The 20866-nt window shown below is 39.9% G+C and overlaps 1 protein-coding gene across 1 annotated transcript; it reads left to right on the top strand.

Annotated features, from left to right (window-relative positions):
* Positions 1-1154: 1154 nt before the first annotated feature.
* mmp20b (matrix metallopeptidase 20b (enamelysin)) lies at positions 1155-16558 on the top strand. The gene is given in 10 exon segments (XM_072915036.1): positions 1155-1253; positions 1339-1568; positions 3488-3636; positions 13370-13498; positions 13570-13731; positions 13808-13937; positions 14002-14135; positions 14206-14362; positions 14449-14552; positions 16339-16558. Coding segments are annotated over 10 exon segments (1395 nt in total). The 3' UTR covers positions 16440-16558.
* Positions 16559-20866: the final 4308 nt, after the last annotated feature.

Here is a 20866-nt window from a genome sequence, read left to right as displayed (position 1 = left end):
AGAACCCCTTGCAGCACTAACTCTTCTGGGATACTACAATATACACCCCCCGCTACCCAGTAACCCCCCCACTCTCAACCCTGCCCCCCCCAACCCCGCCCACCTCAACCTCCTCATGCTCTCTCAGGGAGAGCATGTCCCAAATTCCAAGCTGCTGTTTTGAGGCATGTTAAAAAAAATAATGCACTTTGTTTCTTCAATAATAAATAGGGCAGTGCCATGTTGGCATTTTTTTCCCCATAACTTGAGTTGATTTATTTTGAAAAACCTTGTTACATTGTTTAATGCATCCAACGGCGCATCACAACAAAATTAGGCATAATAATGTGTTAGTTCCACGACTGTATATATCGGAATCGATAATTAAGAGTTGGACAATATCGGAATATCGGATATCGGCAAAACAGCCATTATCGGACATCTATAGCTGTAATATAACAAAATGAGGAAAGATTGAAGCACTCTGAATACTTTCCGGATGCGTTATATAACTATATAAATAAACATATCGTGAAATAGGGCTAAATTTAAAGATAATAGGAACATTCTGTAAATATGAGAAGAATTAGAGTGACTAGCTGAGATAAAACGTGCCTGGGCATTTGTATCATGTTAAGTTTAGAAAGTGTGGGTTTCATTTTTGTTGGATTCACCATGCTGGTGAGAACCAAACAAACTTTCATGTTTAAAAACAACTTCACTGCATCTTTTGTGCTTTGAGACCGTGAAACCAGAATGAAAGAAAAGCCTTCCAAAAGTATGCTGGCATAGCTCAAATTGCCATGCGGAGGAATGTCTATCATACAGGGCCACAATGAGGCCAACCTTAATTGTGGACTAAAGTCATGATGGCAGTTTTCTACGGTTGATAAGCTCCCTACTGGGCTTTGGATCGGCCTATTTTGGGAGAATCCTTTTGCATCAGACTGTTCTGGCATTCTATATCCCTGCATAAGAACAAAAGGTCTGGTTGATTACATTATATTTAACAAATATAATCATAATGTACAAACCTGTCCCATTCAACCCTCATCCTCGCCCTGGCTTCTTGGCTTCACCAGCTCCTCCCTTGTTGCAAGTGGCATCACAGAAGCTTTTAAAAGCCTCATTAAGGACATCTTGTATCCTCAATGTGTGCTCCAACGCATGTCATGATGCTTTCCTGCTGCCTCTTACTCTCGCTCATGGCCGCTCTTGGTCTCACAGCACCCTTGCCGGGGGGAGCAGGTTCTCCAGACGTGACCTTGGCCACAGTGAGTGGAGTAAAGATGCATGAAACAGTTAATGTTTTATAATGCAACATATGAATTGGACTGTAATGTGTTGATGCACACGTAGGAATACCTCAAGCGCTACTACAGGCGGCGAGATGAGCAGCCTCCGGAATCCCTGTCTGTTGGGTCCAAGCTGAAAGACATGCAGACGTTCTTCGGCCTCAATGCAACAGGTGTGCTCGATCGTCAGACTCTGCAGGTGATGAAGAGCCCTCGCTGTGGCGTTCCAGATCTGGAAGAGTACGGCAGTCACGTCCCGACGACACGATTGAACAAGACGGTCATCACGTACAGGTACTCTCACATTTGCATCACATGACACTACTATAGAAGTGAGACTTGGACATACTTTAGAGTAGTCTGTGTACAGCTTGCGTAGCCTACTGAAAATGAGTCAACACACAGTAACTAGTCCCTCCAGGATGTCGCTGACTTTATCCGTGATTGCTGTGACCTAAAATGCCTGAATTCTTTTTTTTTATTTTTTTTTATTTTCAGAACGTTTAAGTGTTCCTTGTGACCTTAATCTCAAAAAGCACAACATTTCAACAAACACTGGAAAACAAATAGTGCGTTGATGTTTTACTTGCTCTACACCACAGACCTAACAGTAGACACTAGATGGCAGTAAAAGCACATACTCTGAGGTCTTTGTAAAATTACTGTACTGTTCTATCCATCCATCCATCCATTTTCTACCAAATGGATATACTGTTCTAATTGTAACAAATAGTGATAATAATTCATTATGATTATGTAAAGAAACACCACCAAAGGTTTCCTTGTTGTCCGCTGTCTGAAAACATTCTCCATGTTTGTTTTACACTTGAAGCGTTTGTCCATCCTAAGCATTTATTTATGTTCCAACACATTTACCCCACACGTTGAGGGCATTCCCGAACTGTTGTGAGCGATCTATAGCGGTCATTTTTGTTGGTAAATGTAAAGGATGAGAGATGATCATCACACTTCAACATCTCTAACATGTAAATGCTGCCTTATTGTTAGGTCAGCATTGCAAATGAAAATCTGTTCTTGATTGCCTTACCCTGGGTAAGTAAAGGTTGAATAAATACAAATACATGTAAAATACAAAGTCAAGGTTTATGTATTACATTACCCAGAGGACCAAAAGTATGTCTAAGGTAACGACAACAATGTCGTTTGATCAATAAAAAATGCTTCGTCGGCACAATAAACAAACATACGTTTTGATTAGACAGTTGATGTGCGCCTTAGGGTTAGACTAGGGGTGTCAAACTAATTTTAGCTCAGGGGCCGCATGGAGGAAAATCTACGCACACGGGGGCCGGACTATTAAAATCATGGCATTAAAACAAAAAAAAAAAAGACAATTTCAGATTGTTTTCTTTGCCTTACTTCGGCCAAAAATCGAACAAACACATTCTGAAAAATTACAATAAAAATATAGAAAAAAAATACCGGCAGCGGTAAAGTTTAGATCCATGAACAAAAGAAGAAAGTGAATTAATGTTTATAACTGAATACATTTACATAAAAATGTGTTTCCTTTTGTAGTATTTTTTAAAATGAAGTAACATTTATGACAACCTTTTTCCAAAAAGCAATATAGAATGTGACATAACAGGATAATGCATACATTTATCATTTTTCAAAACGGTTACAAAAAAGTGGGATGCCAAAAATGTTACTGTGGGACCCCATTTTTATGACCCCATCAAAATTCCTAGCGCCAATACTGATGCAGTATTGGTGTATGCAAAACAGCAGCAGGCGGCTGTGCCTGGTTCTAATACTAATCAAATATCATCCCGGGGGCCAAAGATAATTCATTCACGGGCCGGATCTGGCCCACGGGCCTTGACTTTGAAGCTTAGGAGTTAAAACAATTTCATTGGTGAAAATGGCGCTTTTTGTATCACCAAAATGTGTGGGAGAGTTGCGGGCTTTGGACAAAGTTGCGAGGCCGCGCATACTTTGCAAAATCCTGGAGGGACTGATTATTGTCTAAATAGCTTGTAACACGAGCGAGTATTAAGATAATTGTGTCTTAACAACAGTCAAGCATGGTGGTGGCAACACCACGGTCTGGGGCTGCATGATTGCTGCTCTTATTGGGTAACGGCGGTTCACAATTTGGAAGCTGTCAGGTCCCTTGTGTTGCCAGTTCTGTGGACAATAATGTAAAGTAAAACGCCAAGTAAAGCTAATGTGCTGCACTACACTTCCAGCATTGGCAGACACACCAGAGACATGCCTCGCAGCTCCGTCCACTCCTTGCTTGAGTCGGCCTTCAGCGTTTGGGCCAGAGTCAGCGGTCTGACGTTTGTCCGCTCGCACACCCGCAAGGCTGACATCACGGTGGAGTTTGTCAGCCATGGTGGGTTTGCATCTCTTGTTACAACGCTGCATTCAATTGGGGCTTCCGGCCTATTCCTCCTTCCTTATTCCCTGAGTCATTTGTAATCCAATTGTTCACCAGTAGCAGTCAAAGATAATATTTTGATCCAAATATATCATATTTACACTAACAGTATTTGTGGGAACTATTTTAAGACATTGATTATATGGATTCATTTGGCTTCTCTTTTCATTGTCCACATTCCATACGGGGGTAATTTATCTCTATGCTTTGGCAGTGGGATCACTCTTTTGGAAATTGTGCAATGGTCTGGGGACAGGTCACGAAATATGTAGTGATGCCTCTGTTGTCATTATATAAACAAACACTAAAGACTAGGGATGTCCAATAATGGCTTTTTGCCGATATCCCGATATTGTCCAACTCTTTAATTACCGATATCAACCGATACCGATATCAACCGATATATACAGTCGTGGAATTAACACGTTATTATGCCTAATTTGGACAACCAGGTATGGTGAAGATAAGGTACTTCTTTTTAAAAAATTTATAAAATAAAATAAGAAATAAATTAAAAACATTTTCTTGAATAAAAAAGAAAGTAAAACAATATAAAAACAGTTACATAGAAACTAGTAATTAATGAAAATTAGTAAAATTAACTGTTAAAGGTTAGTACTATTGGTGGACCAGCAGCACGCACAATCATGTGTGCTTCCGGACTGTATCCCTTGCAGACTGTATTGATATATATTGATATATAATGTAGGAACCAGAATATTAATAACAGAAAGAAACAACCCTTTTGTGTGAATGAGTGTAAATGTAGGAGGGAGTTTTTTTGGGTTGGTGCACTAATTGTAAGTGTATCTTGTGTTTTTTATATTGATTTAATTAAAAAAAAAAACCAAGAGAAAAACCCGATACCGATAATAAAAAAACCGATACCGATTTTAACACATTTATCGTCCGATAATATCGGCAGGCCGATATTATCGGACATCTCTACTAAAGACATTTGATCAAAAACCAATGAAGCATCATCACTGCCATATTACCCAAAAATATAACATGAGTTTTGATAATTTCATAAATTTGCCATTTTTAAAAGCTATTTTCAAGTCTGCGTTCTCAGTGAAGGCCTCACATCTGTGGAACTCTTTGCCACTGGCGTTAAAGTCACAGTCGGACATTAAACTTTGCTCCACAAAACTGAAAAAGTGGCTTAATTTTAAGGAAAATCAGAAGTGCGAGCACTAGAACTGGATGTAGTAATGGACAAATAAGTCAATGTGTTTTTATTTTTATACTTGTCTTAATCCTTTTGTATGTGTTTCACACTTTTCTCAACTTTTCTTTAAAAGCCTAACCAGAGACAAGGGTTGCAAATTAGCCTGTGGCTAGAAGTCTTATGTACTTTGACATCGGTTACTTATGGGTAGCAATGTTTCATTGTACTGTCCCTGTCAAATAAATACATAAATAAAATAATAGTCTACTAATTATAAACTGGAACATGTAGTTTCGGGAGAAATTGCGTGTTAATGCTGAAATGCCAAGCCAAATTGAAACGCTGACATGTAGCATGCCGGGCACCTCATAGCATGCTAACAGTTAGCATGCTAACAATTGGCACGTGTCAAGTACGAAGTTATATGGCTCTGTGGTGCATGTCTGCAAAATTAGCTAAAAAGGTTACCATGATTAGCATACTATACAAAAACTATATGTGTGAATGCTTTCTAGCATTACATGACAAATGCAACATGTATAGAAATATACAGGTTAACCTCAAAACTGTTGCGGTACAGGGAGACTGCAGGGACGCAGTTTTAGCTCTATTTATTATATTTCCAAAAGTATGGAGTGTGACACTAATCCAAAATGTGTACAGTGTGCGACTATGTGTAGCGATTATCTGATGAGTGTTACCGGAAGTGTGGTGCAGAAGTCCAAGGAGGCAAGGCAAGCTTGAAGGTCCGTGGGCAGGCGTGAGGTCAAGGGCAGGGGCGAGGCGTCAGAGTCCGTGTCCAGGCGGAAGGTCGAGATCCAAGAGCATACTTGCCAACCCTCCCGGATTTTCCGGGAGACTCCCGAAATTCAGCGCCTCTCCCGAAAACCTCCCGGGACAAATATTCTCCCGAAAATCTCCCGAAATTCAGGCGGAGCTGGAGGCCACGCCCCCTCCAGCTCCATGCGGACCTGAGTGACGTGTTAACAGCCTGTTCACACGTCCGCTTTCCCACAATATACAATATAAACAGCGAATGATCGAGGGCAAGTTCTTGGTTTCTTATGTGGGTTTATTGTTAGGCAGTTTCATTAATGTCCTCCCAGCGCGTAACAACACACAACAACAGCAGTCAAGTTTTCGTCTACTGTAAAGCAGTTCGTCTGCCGTAAACAGCAATGTTGTGACACTTTTAAACAGGACAATACTGCCATCTACTGTACATGCATATGTGACCCACCCATAATGTGTCACATTTTTGTGTTGATATATTTATTTTATTTTGTGGTTTGAATTCGTTTTTGGAGCTGTCATTACACATGTATCAGTATTCACATTGGTCAGTAGGGGGCAGTAGGGTGTTTCTTCCCAATTGAATGCTATCACCTGCAGACCGGAAGTGTCTTGTCATTCTGATGAGAGCGACCAGTCTGTGAACAATTGAAACGTCCTGTGTGCTTTTTCCTCCTGTATAACAGGTTAGTTTTGGTGAATCAACTCACTGCATAATATCCATGTGATCTTTATAAGTTTAAGTACACATTCTGATGGTGGAGCCTAACTCTAAAGTGTTTGTGAGTTGTAGTTTGTATTTGTGAATGAATCCAGTGCACAGCTGCAGTAATCAATACAAAAAGGCGACGTGAGTGCGCAATGTTTATATAGGAACTTCTGATCCTAATTCAGACTCCCAAATTAGAGCTCCTGTTTTCTTATTGATTTTATAATGTATATTTGTATAATGTGTGTGTTCTGAAATAGTGACAGAGAATAGACCAAGGATGGACAATTCAACCCTTAACTCAACAATGAGTAGATGAGTGTTATGTGTGTGTATATGTGTAAATAAATAAACACTGAAATTAAAGTATTTCTTTTATTTATTTATATATATATATATATATATATATATATATATATATATATATATATATATATATATATATATATATATATATATATATATATATATGTATATATGTCTTAATAAGGTTATCCAAAAAATAGTGCTCGATACCGTAGTAGAGCGCAATATATGTATGTGTGGGGAAAAAAAATCACAAGACTATTTCATCTCTACAGGCCTGTTTCATGAGGGGGGTACCCTCAATCGTCAGGAGATTTTAATGGGCGCATTCGCATACCATGGTTTATATAGGGCACAGAGTGGGTGGGTATAGGCTGGCCTAGGGGCGTGGTGATTGGTTCATGTGTTACCTAGGAGGTGTTTCCGTCTATGGCGGCATGTTGTTACAATTTCGCTGCGCTTGTTGAGGGATGACAGGTCTGGACGGTAGATAATAAACAGTTTCTCTTTCAAGCATAGGTTGCATCTTTTATTACCACTATTGTAAGGTGTGCTGGATGCAAGAATTTGCCATGTTATTGATTATTCAACATTATTGTCTTTGAGGTCCCAAATGTGTTTGCTGAGTTCTGTGGTATTTCGCAGGTTTTTGTTCCTGAAAGAAGCCTTGTGGTTGTTCCATCTGGTTTTGAATTCACCCTCGGTTAATCCTACATATGTGTCGGATGTGTTAATGTCCTTGCGTATTACCTTAGATTGGTAGACAACTGATGTTTGTAAGCATCCCCCGTTGAGGGGGCAATCAGGTTTCTTTCGACAGTTACATGCTTTGTTGGTTTTGGAGTCGTTCTGACTGGGGGTCGACGGCTCATTTGCAATTGTTTTGTTGTGGTTTGAGATGATTTGTCGTATATTGTTCATGCAGCTGTAGCTCAATTTGATGTTGTTCTTGTTGAATACTTTTCTTAGGTTGTTGTCTTTGGGAAAGTGTTTGTCAATCAGGTTGAGGAATTTGTGTCCAATGTTCGTTGAGACGTTTTTGCTGTATGGGGGGTTGTACCAGATGATGCCGTTTCGTTTTCTGTTCTTTTTTGGCTGGTTTCCTGGCGTGGGTTCATAGGTGAGGGTGAAATTGTATCCGCTTTCATCAAGGGCTTTTTGGTACGGGGGGGTTGCTTGGTCAAATTCAGCTTTGCTAGATGACAGCATCGATAGCCTTTTATTGATTCCGGTAGGTATTCTTTTCGTGGTGGTGGGTGGATGGTTGCTGTCATGGTGCACGTATTGGAGTGTTGTGTTGGGTTTCGTGAATGGTTGGTAGCTGTTATTTCTCAGGTTGAAAGTGACGTCAAGAAAGTTGACGGTTTGCTTGAAGCCGACAAGCAAATAATGTTGAATATTCAATAACATGGCAAATTCTTGCATCCAGCACACCTTACAATAGTGGTAATAAAAGATGCAACCTATGCTTGAAAGAGAAACTGTTTATTATCTACCGTCCAGACCTGTCATCCCTCAACAAGCGCAGCGAAATTGTAACAACATGCCGCCATAGACGGAAACACCTCCTAGGTAACACATGAACCAATCACCACGCCCCTAGGCCAGCCTATACCCACCCACTCTGTGCCCTATATAAACCATGGTATGCGAATGCTCCCATTAAAATCTCCTGACGATTGAGGGTACCCCCCTCATGAAACAGGCCTGTAGAGATGAAATAGTCTTGTGATTTTTTCCCCCACACATACATATATATGTATATATGTATATATATATATATATATATATATTAGAGATGCGCGGATAGGCAATTATTTCATCCGCAACCGCATCAGAAAGTCGTCAACCATCCGCCATCCACCCGATGTAACATTTGATCAGAACCGCATCCGCCCGCACCCGCCCGTTATTATATATCTAATATAGACGATGCAAGGCATTAGTGAGGTTATAAAGCTTTTGCCTGTTAAAGAAAGGAGACTGATCCAATGCAGTGCAGACATTCGCGTGCCACGCTGTCACGACCCAGATGCACACCAGTGCGCAATCATATGGGAGCCGCGCTGAGCGCACCTCCAAGCGCATCTCGCTGCCGGCGACGGCCGCGTATGAGCCCGACGCTCCAGCGCCATCCATTTTCAGGGCTAGTTGATTCGGCAGGTGGGTTGTTACACACTCCTTAGCGGGTTCCGACTTCCATGGCCACCGTCTAGCTGCTGTCTACATCAACCAGGGTGAGCCCCACCCCTTTTGTGAGCGCACTGCGCGCGGAGTGACCCCTGTTACGCGCCCCCGGCAATGGGGGTGGCGGGCAGGTAAGCTGCGTGGGCGGAGCGCGCGGAGTGACCCCTGTTACGAGCCCCCGGCCACAGGGGTGACGGGCAGGTAAGCTGCTTACCTGCTGCGCGTGACGCCGGCCGCGGCGAAGGCGGACGAGGCGGGGTGTCGGTGCGGTGGGCGCGGTGGTGACCCTGGACGTGCGTCGGGCCCTTCTCGCGGATCGCCTCAGCTACGGCTCCCGGTGGGGCCCTCTCGGGGGAAGGGGCCTCGGTCCCGGACCCCGGCGAGGCGTCCCTTCTCCGCTCCGTAAAAGTGTCCATCTCTTTTTTTTTTCTTTCTTCTGTTGTGGCATATGCAGCAGGTGCCTGCTCGTTTTTCATATGTGGGTAACAACATTTAACTATGTATATATATTTACGAATTGGTTTAACTGCCACCCGCCTGAATCTATTTAAAATCTAATTTTTTTTTATTTCAACCACCCGACCCGACCCGACCCGCGGATAAAATCTAATTTTTTTAAATTTCATCCGCCCGATCCGCGGATAATCCGCGGATAATCCGCGGACTCCGCGGTTGTGCCCGCAAACCGCGCATCTCTAATATATATATATATATATATATATATATATATATATATATATATATATATATATATATATATATATATATGTAGAATTCACTGAAAGTCAAGTATTTCTTATATATATATATATATATATATATATATATATATATATATATATATATATATATCCATCCATCCATTTTCTACCGCTTATTCCCTTTGGGGTCGCGGGGGGCGCTGGAGCCTATCTCAGCTACAATCGGGCGGAAGGCGGGGTACACCCTGGACAAGTCGCCACCTCATCGCAGGGCCAACACAGATAGACAGACAACATTCACACTCACATTCACACACTAGGGCCAATTTAGTGTTGCCAATCAGAGGGGTTAGTGCATCTGCCTCACAATACGAAGGTCCTGAGTAGTCTTGGGTTCAATCCCGGGCTCGGGATCTTTCTGTGTGGAGTTTGCATGTTCTCCCCGTGACTGCGTGGGTTCCCTCCGGGTACTCCGGCTTCCTCCCACTTCCAAAGACATGCACCTGGTGTATATATATATATATATATATATATATATATATATATATATATATATATATATATATCCTAACCACGCCCCCAGCCCCACCCCCGACCACGCCCCCCACGCCCCACCTCCCGAAATCGGAGGTCTCAAGGTTGGCAAGTATGTCCAAGAGGCAGCCAGGGAACCAGAGGGAATAGACGAGACATACAGCTTGTGACGCGGGAACGGAGGAATGCTGCTGGAAGACGACTAGGGACACGAGACAAATGAACACAGAGAGAGAGAGAGTGTGCATTGAGCTAGAGATATTTGGCTTACTGTACTGGAACAGGTCGCTACGTTTTGGCCCGGAACGCAGGTTTGAACTGGCTTAAGAAGCCGAGGGAGCTCATCAGTGGCAGGTGTGTTGAGGGCTGACTGATTGGCGATTGAATGCAGCCGGGCCAAGACAAAAACATGTGAACATTGTGCAAAGATGTGTTCGATATACAAGCAATTAGATTTACAAGGTGAAATAAATATATGTGACAGGCTCATAACACGCAACTCAAGATAATTCAAGACTTATTTTGATACGTATAATTTTGATGATTATGGCTTACAGCTTATGAAAACCTTGAAGTGAACATTTCAGAAAAGTTTGGGTTTTCAAAAACTGTGAACCATGATCATCACAATAGTAACAAAAAAAAAAACTTGACATATTACACGTTTCATGTCACATATTCTGGTAAGATGTAGTGCAAACTGGGTAGGTAGGACCTCGAGAGGGACTTTTTAAAAGTGAACCATCATTAGCTCTCTTTTATCCCCACCATTCACACACTTCTGGATTCACAATAATCCAGTCCAACTTGGCTAACAAAAATGGTCTCTGAAAAATGGCTTGCACTTGATTTAATGTTGATCCATGTTCCTATCATTTACAGTAAAAGCATGATACTTAATTTGAGGCTTGCATGGTAGTGTTTAATGACAGATGTTGGTTTTGTTTTATATGGAGGGCCCTAATACCTCATACCTCAGATAATATCCTGAAGCCACTAAAGTCTCATCAAGAGAACACAAAAAATTATAGACAAAAAGTTTCTAAAGTATCATTATTGTAACATTTTAAAGGGGAACATTATCACCAGACCTATGTAAGCGTCAATATATACCTTGATGTTGCAGAAAAAAGACAATATATTTTTTTAACTGATTTCCGAACTCTAAATGGGTGAATTTTGGCGAATTAAACGCCTTTCTATTATTCGCTCTCGGAGCGATGACGTTGTGACGTCACATCGAGAAGCAATCCGCCATTTTCTCACTTTCGTCGGTGTGTTGTCGGAGAGTGTAACAACACGAACAGGGACGGATTCACGTTGCACCAGTGCCCAAAGATGTGAAAGTGGCAAGAAATTGGACGTTTGTTCCGCACACTTTACCGACGAAAGCTATGCTACGACAGAGATGGCAAGAATGTGTGGATATATCGTGCGACACTCAAAGCAGATGCATTTCCAACGATAAAGTCAAAGAAATCTGCCGCCAGACCCCCATTGAATCTGCCGGAGTGTGTGAGCAATTCAGGTGCGAAAGTGGCAAGAAATTGGACGAAATTTGTTCAAAATATGAGGCTGTGGGGAAAGCCGACGAAATGGTCAGTTGTTTGTTCCGCACACTTTACCGACGAAAGCTATGCTACGACAGAGATGGCAAGAATGAACCGAAGATGATCAAGAGAAGAATATCGACCCTAGCTTCCCTGGCCTGCTGACATCAACTCCAAAACTGGACAGATCAGCTTTCAGGAAAAGAGAGCGGATGAGGGTATGTCTACAGAATATATTAATTGATGAAAACTTTATTCATTACTCGCGGTTTTACGTAAATTATTATACATAAACTGCGTTTACCAATAATTTAGCTTAAAAACATTAATTTTTTTCAATCATTCGAGTACATTCGGGTAGTCTTGTGTAATGCAGTATTTTGTGTCTATTTAGGTATGGTTAACCTGAGTGCTGAAATCGTGGAAAAATATATGTTCTTAGCGCGCCTGAAATGGGCTGTCTGCACTCTCAAAGTGCATGTTGTTGCCAAATGTATTTCATATGCTGTAAACCTAGTTCATAGTTGTTAGTTTAATTTTAATGCCAAACAAACACATACCAATCGTTGGTTAGAAGGCGATCGCCGAATTCGTCCTCGCTTTCTCCCGTGTCGCTGGCTGTCGTGTCGTTTTCGTCGGTTTCGCTTGCATACGGTTCAAACCGATATGGCTCAATAGCTTCAGTTTCTTCTTCAATTTCGTTTTCGCTACCTGCCTCCACACTACAACCATCCAATCGCTTAAGCCGCTGAAATCCAAGTCTGAATCCGAGCTAATGTCGCTATATCTTGCTGTTCTGTCCGCCATGTTTGTTTGTATTGGCATCACTGTGTGACGTCACAGGAAAATGGACGGGTGTATATAACGATGGTTAAAATCAGGCACTTTGAAGCTTTTTTTAGGGATATTGCGTGATGGGTAAAATTTTGAAAAAAACTTCGAAAAATAAAATAAGCCACTGGGAACAGATTTTTAATGGTTTTAACCCTTCTGAAATTGTGATAATGTTCCCCTTTAAGTAAGTATAATATTTTGGATTTAGATAATTATCAGATATTCATGGATGCTTGCCTCATCTTTAGAGTTATAAATAAACTTTCTCCCCCTCCCTTGATAGATTTTATTAATAGAAATATAGCAGTCAAACACCAGAGCTGTGACCAGAGGGGACTGCAACATACAAAGGTGCAGGACTAAATTTGGCCAAATGGTGGGGTCTATCAGAGGCATACAGTCATGGAACAAGCTGCCAGCCCATGTCAGAAACTGTGACTCCTATCTAACATTTAAAACTGCACTGAAACGGTGGTTGAAAACTAATCAGACATGCACGCACAATTAGATTTTTTAATTGTTTTTTTTGTTTTATTGTTTGTTTTATTTAGTTGTACATGGCCTGTGCTTATGGTATGTTTGAAATGTGTAATGTTTTGTGATTTATGTATTATTTTGTATCATGACCTGTTGAATGTTTACTGTGTTAACATGCCTTAGAACAACGGATGAAAATGAGCTATTGTGCTAACTCCGGCATATTTACATTGTTGCTGTATGTTGATGAATATGCATTGATGCATTGTCCTAATTCAAATAAATAAATAAATAAATTAATTAATTAATAAAAAATAATAGGTGGTATTGCCTTCGGGCCCTAAATGACTTAACAGACCCAATTGCAGAAAAGGACTTCACAAATTTAATTATCTCTTATTTCTTTGTTCTTGACTATATAACAAAGAACACGGCGATCTCTAGCCATTCGACGGATCCGGTGGTGAGTTGGCTCATGCTTTCGGTCTGGGTCAGGGCGTCGGGGGCGACGTGCACTTTGATGACGACGAGCGTTGGACAGCAGGAGGCGCAGGTGGTTAGCACAATCCTCTTATTTGCCTCAAATTAACTTCTTTTGAAACATGCGATGGTCTCTCCCCTCTGCAGGTTTGAGTCTTTTTGAGATGGCTGCGCATGAATTTGGCCACGCTTTGGGCCTGAAGCACTCGAGGAACCCCGCCTCAATAATGCACCCCATTTACAAGGCCTTTCCAGCAGGAGCCAACTTACTCTCTAGAGACGACGTCGCAACAATCAACGCACTTTATCGTACTAACTCAGCCAGCTACTTAATATTTGAAAAAGTCAAATTTTTGGAGTGTGACGTGAACCAATTGTGTGTTAGAGCCAAACCTCCATGCAAGTTACTCCTCCGAATTGCCATTCCCCGAACTCACACGAAACAGATGTGCTCCTGATGTGACATTTGACGCCGTCTCCACACTCGGGGATGCCACCATCTTTTTCACAGACAGGTGCGTTGATTGAACATGTTTTGTCATCCAACATGGCAGAAACTGACCAACACGTCTCCTGAAGGTATCTATGGATTAAACACAATAAAGCATTTGGTATCAAAGAAGGTCCCATCACCAACTTCATGCCTAAGATGGAAAGCAGCATTGACGCCGCCTTTTGGGTTCCTCGCAGATCAACTGCGTACCTCATTCACGGTGACCATCTTTGATTGTCTGGCAGTGATTGAAAGAAGATGCTTTTCTGATATGGATTCTGTCCGGACAGAGTCTATGTTCTGGACGGTGAAAAGCTCAGTCTTGAAGGGAAAGCCCAGAGCTCTCAGCCATTTTGGGTTTCCTGTCTGGGTGCAGGATGTGGACGCTGCTGTGCACGTTGTCAAAACGGGACGCACCCTCTTCTTCATGCATGATATTTACTGGAGGTAAAGCAAGCACACTATATTTGCTCTTGTTGAGATGTTTCAAATCAAAACCAACTGAGTCTCATTCATTCTTTTTTTTTTTGCAGCTACAATGAAAACAGAAAAGTGATGGACTTTGGTTACCCCAAATATATCATTCATGACTTTCCTGGACTCAACACCACAATAAATGCTGCCGTTTATAAAGACGGTAAGCCTTGCAAGTGTAGAGCAATTAGTTGGCAAGTTTTGTCGTTCATTTGTCGGTCTTGATTTGTCTCAGTTGCTTGTGACTTTGCATCAGTCAATCAATCAATCAATCAATGTCCTTTCTTTAACCAGGTAAAGACTCATTGAGATTAAAATCTCCTTTTCAAGCGCGACCTGACAAAGAGGGCAAAGTTACAATAATAATTACAACAAGACAATACAACAGCAGTCATACCAAAACAGGTAAAAAATAATTCAAAACGATTAAGTCGTAATTCAATTTCAAAGCAAGTACATTGCCCAAGAGAACTGGTTTCTCGATCTTTTAAAATGGACTTAAACTCCCCCAAAGTGATCAATTCTGGTAGCCTCAGATCTTTCTGGATGTCATTCCATGACCAGGGAGCAGCATAACTGAAAGCTTTTTTACCAAGTTCTGTGTTGGCTCTAGGAACCAACATGTGGAGTACATCCTCGTCATGCACAGTGAGTTTAATCCTCAGAGTAAACCAGAGACTTTTTTGTCCTTTCGCGTACATTTCTGCTCTACATTTGGCCATAATTCTAGTTGGGATACTTTGAATGGAATTTTTTCCCCCTAAAAGGGTTATTTTCCATGTTCAATTTAAATATCTTTTCTTTTAAGTTCTTTCATACATTAACTCTAAGAGAGACAAAACTCAAATAGAATTTGAAAATCCAAGAAAATATTTTAAAGACTTGGTCTTCACTAACTGACAAAGAAACAGATAACAGATGTGGTGTCCAGTTCAAAGTGTGACATGATTTATTTAAAAATTTGAGAGTTGAATTTTGTATTTTACATGAGTTATTATTTGTACAAACATGGTGCAAAGTAATTCATGATTTGTTAAAAAATATTAGTGGCTAGCTAGTTAAAATGGGATATTGTGATTTCACAAGACTGTTTTAGAAGTGATCATTTGAAAATGTTCAATTTGCAAAATGTGCACTTAGAGAAAATATAAAAATAAAGTGTTGCATATTGATATTTATCTGTTTCTATATATATTTATTGTGAGAAATCATTAAGATGATCAGTGTTTCCACAAATCATCATCATTAATTATTAATAATAACATAGAGTTAAAGGTAAACTGAGCAAATTGGCTATTTCTGGCAATCTATTTAAGTGTGTATCAAACTGGTAGCCCCTGCGATGAGGTGGCGACTTGTCCAGGGTGTACCCCGCCTTCCGCCCGATTGTAGCTGTGATAGGCACCAGCGCCCCCGCGATCCCAAAGGGAATAAGCGGTAGAAAATGGATGGATGGAAACTGGTAGCCCTTCGCATTAATCAGTACCCAAGAAGTAACTCTTGGTTTCAAAAAGGTTGGTGACCCCTGGTTTAGACTATTCAACTGGTGGCCCACACATTCAGTTAAATATAAGTTGCAATTGCAAAACTCACATTATGGCAGCAGTGTCTTAAAAACACTTCAGTGCTGTCAGAGATGATTTTTTGTAAGCTTTTTTGCAGAAGGTCCTTGAAAACAAAAATAAGACAAAATAAACAGACCACAATCAAATGTCAACTATAGAGGACGCTGGGTCTCTGGGATATACAAAATACAATTAATAATAATAGCTTTCTGGAAATGTGGCCACCAAAACAACCTAATTAAATATCACTGGTAAAAAGTCTTATCACACTGTAATTGAATGACTGTTCTATAACATACTGGAAATAATTTAGAGTTTTGGCATGTGTCCCCATAATTATCAATATTGACAATTACTTTTGTTTTTTGTTGTTGTCGATCTTAGGTTTCATTTATTTCTTTGTTGGACCACACGTCATCAAGTACGACTACACCCACAAACATGTTGCTGGAGTCAACAAAGCAAATTCCTGGCTCGGGTGTTGAAACTATGCACCCAAGGCTTCTTCACCTGCTAGTAATGTTTTTACACAATTAAAGCGGCACTATTTAAACCTAGTAATGTGTCTGCCTTTATGAAAAAAAATTGTCATATATAAATAGAACATGAGGAGAAACACGCTTTTTGGTCAATTTGTCACTCGTACGTACTATTTGGTCACTTAGGCCTTTGCCAGCATGACAAAGCGGATTTACCAGACGAGCAAGGCCACAAAGTTGTCTAAATAACAACCTCCAGCAAGTTTTTTGGCATGTCGGGTGGTATTTTGCTGTGCTTTGGATGTGCAGTCCTGATGACACTGCGCCATGCAAGGCCGATCACGCATTTCAAACATGCATGCAGTTATAATTAGGTTCATCACATATTTCCAAGTTTCTCATTACAACAAGTCGGAAAAGGACTAGGAAGCAATATAGCTTATATAAAACCTACCCCTTTTCCATTTCACAGCCATTTCTAACACATGTTTCTTCAATTCCTGTACTCAATCTGTAACACAAATAATAAAGAAAATAAAGTTTTCATGACTAAACTGTTGTTTATAAGTTATGATTCATTCTCACCGGCATTGAAAGTAAACAGGTTTTTAAAAAGAAAGTAATATTTTATCTGAGTCTTTAAATTAGTTTGCTCGTTGATGATTTGTTTGGTTTTATATTGTGTAGTTATATTTATATGGTAATTATTATTCTGTGACTGTAAATTGTTTGCTTGTTTTCTTATTGATGCTTTTATTTTTTATTTTTTTCTGTATTGTGTAGTTATAATTATATGCTTTTACTTGTAATTGTATTGAATTGTGGACCCCACAAAGACTAGTGGGTTGTTGAGGCAACCAGCTAATGGGGATCCTTAATAAAAATCAAATCAAAAATCAAATTTACATAAATGAGATGTATAGGATTGGGCCCCATTTTGTGTGTGGAAGTAAAATGTTAATTAATGAATGACAAGGTGCTTCATTTGAAATGTTACCGCAAACATATTCCTACATATGCCTCCTGCCCTGTCATCGATAATACAATGGCACATTTTCCCACATTTTCCCACTAGCTCCAGTGGCACAGAACATTAGGGATTGTCTAGAAAAACAGTGATTAGAGGTTGATTTTTTTTCTTTATTACAAAAATCTTTTTTGACACTGAATTTATGTTGTATAATTTTTTGCGTTTGAAATCTATGAGCTGTATTTTTTTTTTTACATCAAATTATGCTGACAATTTCATTGAAAAACAATTTGTGAGTTGGTAAAAATTCTGTGTAAAAGAATTCAGTGCAGAAATATTTGTTGCCTTAAAACTTAAGACCCACTTGCGGCAAATTAGGACTTGAGCAATCGATCCTGTCTCAGAACCAGCCAATGAGGTGTCACGTTTTCAGCCATGTGACAAGGGTCAACCGGAAGTGACTCCTGAGTTTTGAAGCTAAGAATATTTCTGCACTGAATTTTAACACACTGAATTTTTAACACAAATTTTGTTGACAGATTTGTATTCAATAAAAATGTCAAAAATTCAAATGCTAAAAAATTTGCTACATAAATTCAGTGAAAAAACAAGTAAAGACAGGCATTAACCGTCTTACAAAGTGTCAATGCGCGGACTTTGGGGATTGTTTTCCCGGAATGCAAAGGAAAGTTGGAGAGAGCAAGGCGTGAAGTAATGATGGGTCCGGCAACACCGATGCATCGGCGCATGCGTCAAGCTCATAGAGCAAAATACTGTGTCGGTGCATGTACCGCTTTTAGAAAGTCACGTGACCGAGCATGAGCTGTTTTGGTCACGTGACCGATACGCGAACTGTGTCGCACTGATGCCTCCTCTGTGCCCTGTGAGCGGGTCTTTTCTACAGCCGGAGAAATAATAACTAAGAAGAGAAATCGTCTAAAATTTAATACGTTGGAAAAACAGTTTTTTTAAAATAAAAATGTGTAAAAAAAAAAAAAAAAATCCCCAGTCCACAAGCATCCTCATTCACAACACATTCTCTTAGATTTCCATGTTATGATACATGTTCACATTATTTATTGACTGTATCTAAAAAAGATAACAATATATTTTTATTTAAATGAAGATATGAAATAATCCTAAATTAAATGCAATGACTTGGTTTATATTATTGTATATACTAGGTCATAAAATCAGTGTCAGTTGAGTCGGTCCATAGGTTGCCTGTAGGGATTTTTAATGTCCAGCAGATGTCAGTATTTAGTGACACAGTATCGACACAGTATCAATACAGTTTTGCAATGTGTCGAAACGCTTCATGACGCCTCATGAACCCATCACTAGCGTGAAGGTAAGGACATATGTTTTTATTACTATAAAAAAGGAACAAAAGGCGCGCACAAGACGGAAGTACAAAAACTTGACTAATGAAACAAAAACTTGCACAAAGGCAGAAACTATAAACATGAAGCAAAACTCGTTAACTGTGACATGAAAAAAACAAAATTTACGTGGCATGGCAAGAAGCATAACTATGAACAGGCATGAGTATCAGAAGTAGCTTGGCATGAAGTGAGCAGAGGTAATGTCGCCAGGCTGACTGCCTGGCAACCACAAGTTTAAATACTGATGACATGATTAGTGAAAACAGGTGCGTGACTCAAAATGTGAAACAAGTGAAACTAATGGTTGCTACGGTGACAAAACAAGGGAGTGAAAAAGCAGGAACTAAGTGTACAAAACCCAAACAGAACATAACTTAAACAAAACATGATCACAGACATGACACAAAGATACTAGATTTAAATTTCTGTTTAGTTGTATAAATTTATGTTTTAACACTGTACTTTTTTTTTGTGTGATAATCTTTTAATGATTTATTTCCCATTAAATAATTGCAGTACAAAACATGACTCCAAATAAAATTATGCTAATGGCCCCAATTTAGCCTGGCGCCATGTAATGCTGAACTAGCTATATGTTTGTGTTAGCCAAAGCCACTGGACTATGATCCCATTCTTTATCAAAAGGTTATCGTAAAGGTTAAAAGGACACTGCAAACAAGACGAAAGATTGTAAACAGATGAATTTTGCAAAATAACCGTCAGAGGAGACTCTACTGTACAGCGTTGCACTGCGAAGCATGATTACGGTTTAGGACTTAAACGCAATACTTTATTTTTACTATGTTTGTACTGAAATGTGTTCGGATTTGAGTTATATTACATAAAAGAGGCACAAATAATGTGGGACTAGAACATTCATCCTGAAACATGCCTGTGAGTATTTACATTCATCAGGTCATTGTTTTCACAAAGCACAGACTTCATGGTAACTGGACTGTTTGGTCGTCTTAGAAGAAGTTTCATCTCTCATTCGAGGAAGCGTCATCGGTTCATGCTCACAGAATTAGACAGGACAGATCTAGTCTTGGTATTGTAAGACAGCCTGAACAGTCCAGTACCAGAAGGAGCTGGGTCACGTCTTTGTTGTTATGGTAATTCCCATGCAATACTTGTAAACAAGTAACCAGAAGAACGTCAGCTAAAACCAACAGTATCCCCTAACCAGGGATGTTCCATTCATGCTTTTGTGCGGCCGATTCAGATACCAATATAATATAAGTGAGATCGGCTGATACCGATGCTGTGTACACCGATGCGTGTATTACCTGTAAATATTTCAATGTATTTAGGGTAAGTGCTATTTACAATTTAACTATATCAATAACATAATTTAAACTACCGGTAGTTCATTTTCCTCTTTTATTACATACAATTGTTTGATCAAAACAGAGTCAATTGTGCCCCAAAAGTAAACAAATACTAAACTACAGTCTACTCCACACTTTTGGTTTTTGTCCTAGAAGTCCTCTTGTGTCGAGGGAATTATTTCCTGAGTTTGTAAACATGAACAAAAACAACAAAATAAGATTCTGAGAAAATAAAAATATCGACCTCATCACTAAGTATTGATCATATACTGATACTACCATTGAAACTGACACCACACATTTATGGATCGAATCGCCTTCCTCTTATTTATCTACTTATTCATTTCCTTTTAATATCTGCTTACTTTATGCTGTAACGGAATTACGTTTACATCCCTGAAGTTTACGAAGCTCTTATTTCTGGTGTTGTTTACAGCTAGCTTTTCAGTTAGCTGAGCTATTAGCATGCCCGCCCCTAGTTTGCTGTCAATGTGTAGCATGTTTAGCTTCATTCTCTAGTGATAATGGTACATAAAATACCAAAAAATGCAGTTTATTTACCATAATGAATGTGGTTATTATTACTTAGGTGAGCACCTCCACGCTGTGTCTGAAGACGCATATAATTAGCTGCTAGCCACTTGTCAGCCAGTGGACTAAAAATAAATAAAGTGTCAGCCAGGGGGGATCTGCGCTAAAAGGCAATAATCTACATTGCCTATTCTGAACCCATTAAAACCACAACACTTA

The sequence above is a fragment of the Nerophis lumbriciformis genome, linkage group LG17 (genome assembly GCF_033978685.3).
Source record: "Nerophis lumbriciformis linkage group LG17, RoL_Nlum_v2.1, whole genome shotgun sequence".
Lineage (NCBI taxonomy): Eukaryota > Metazoa > Chordata > Actinopteri > Syngnathiformes > Syngnathidae > Nerophis > Nerophis lumbriciformis.
Note: the sequence above shows the minus strand (reverse complement) of the source record. Positions and strands in the feature narration are given on the sequence as shown.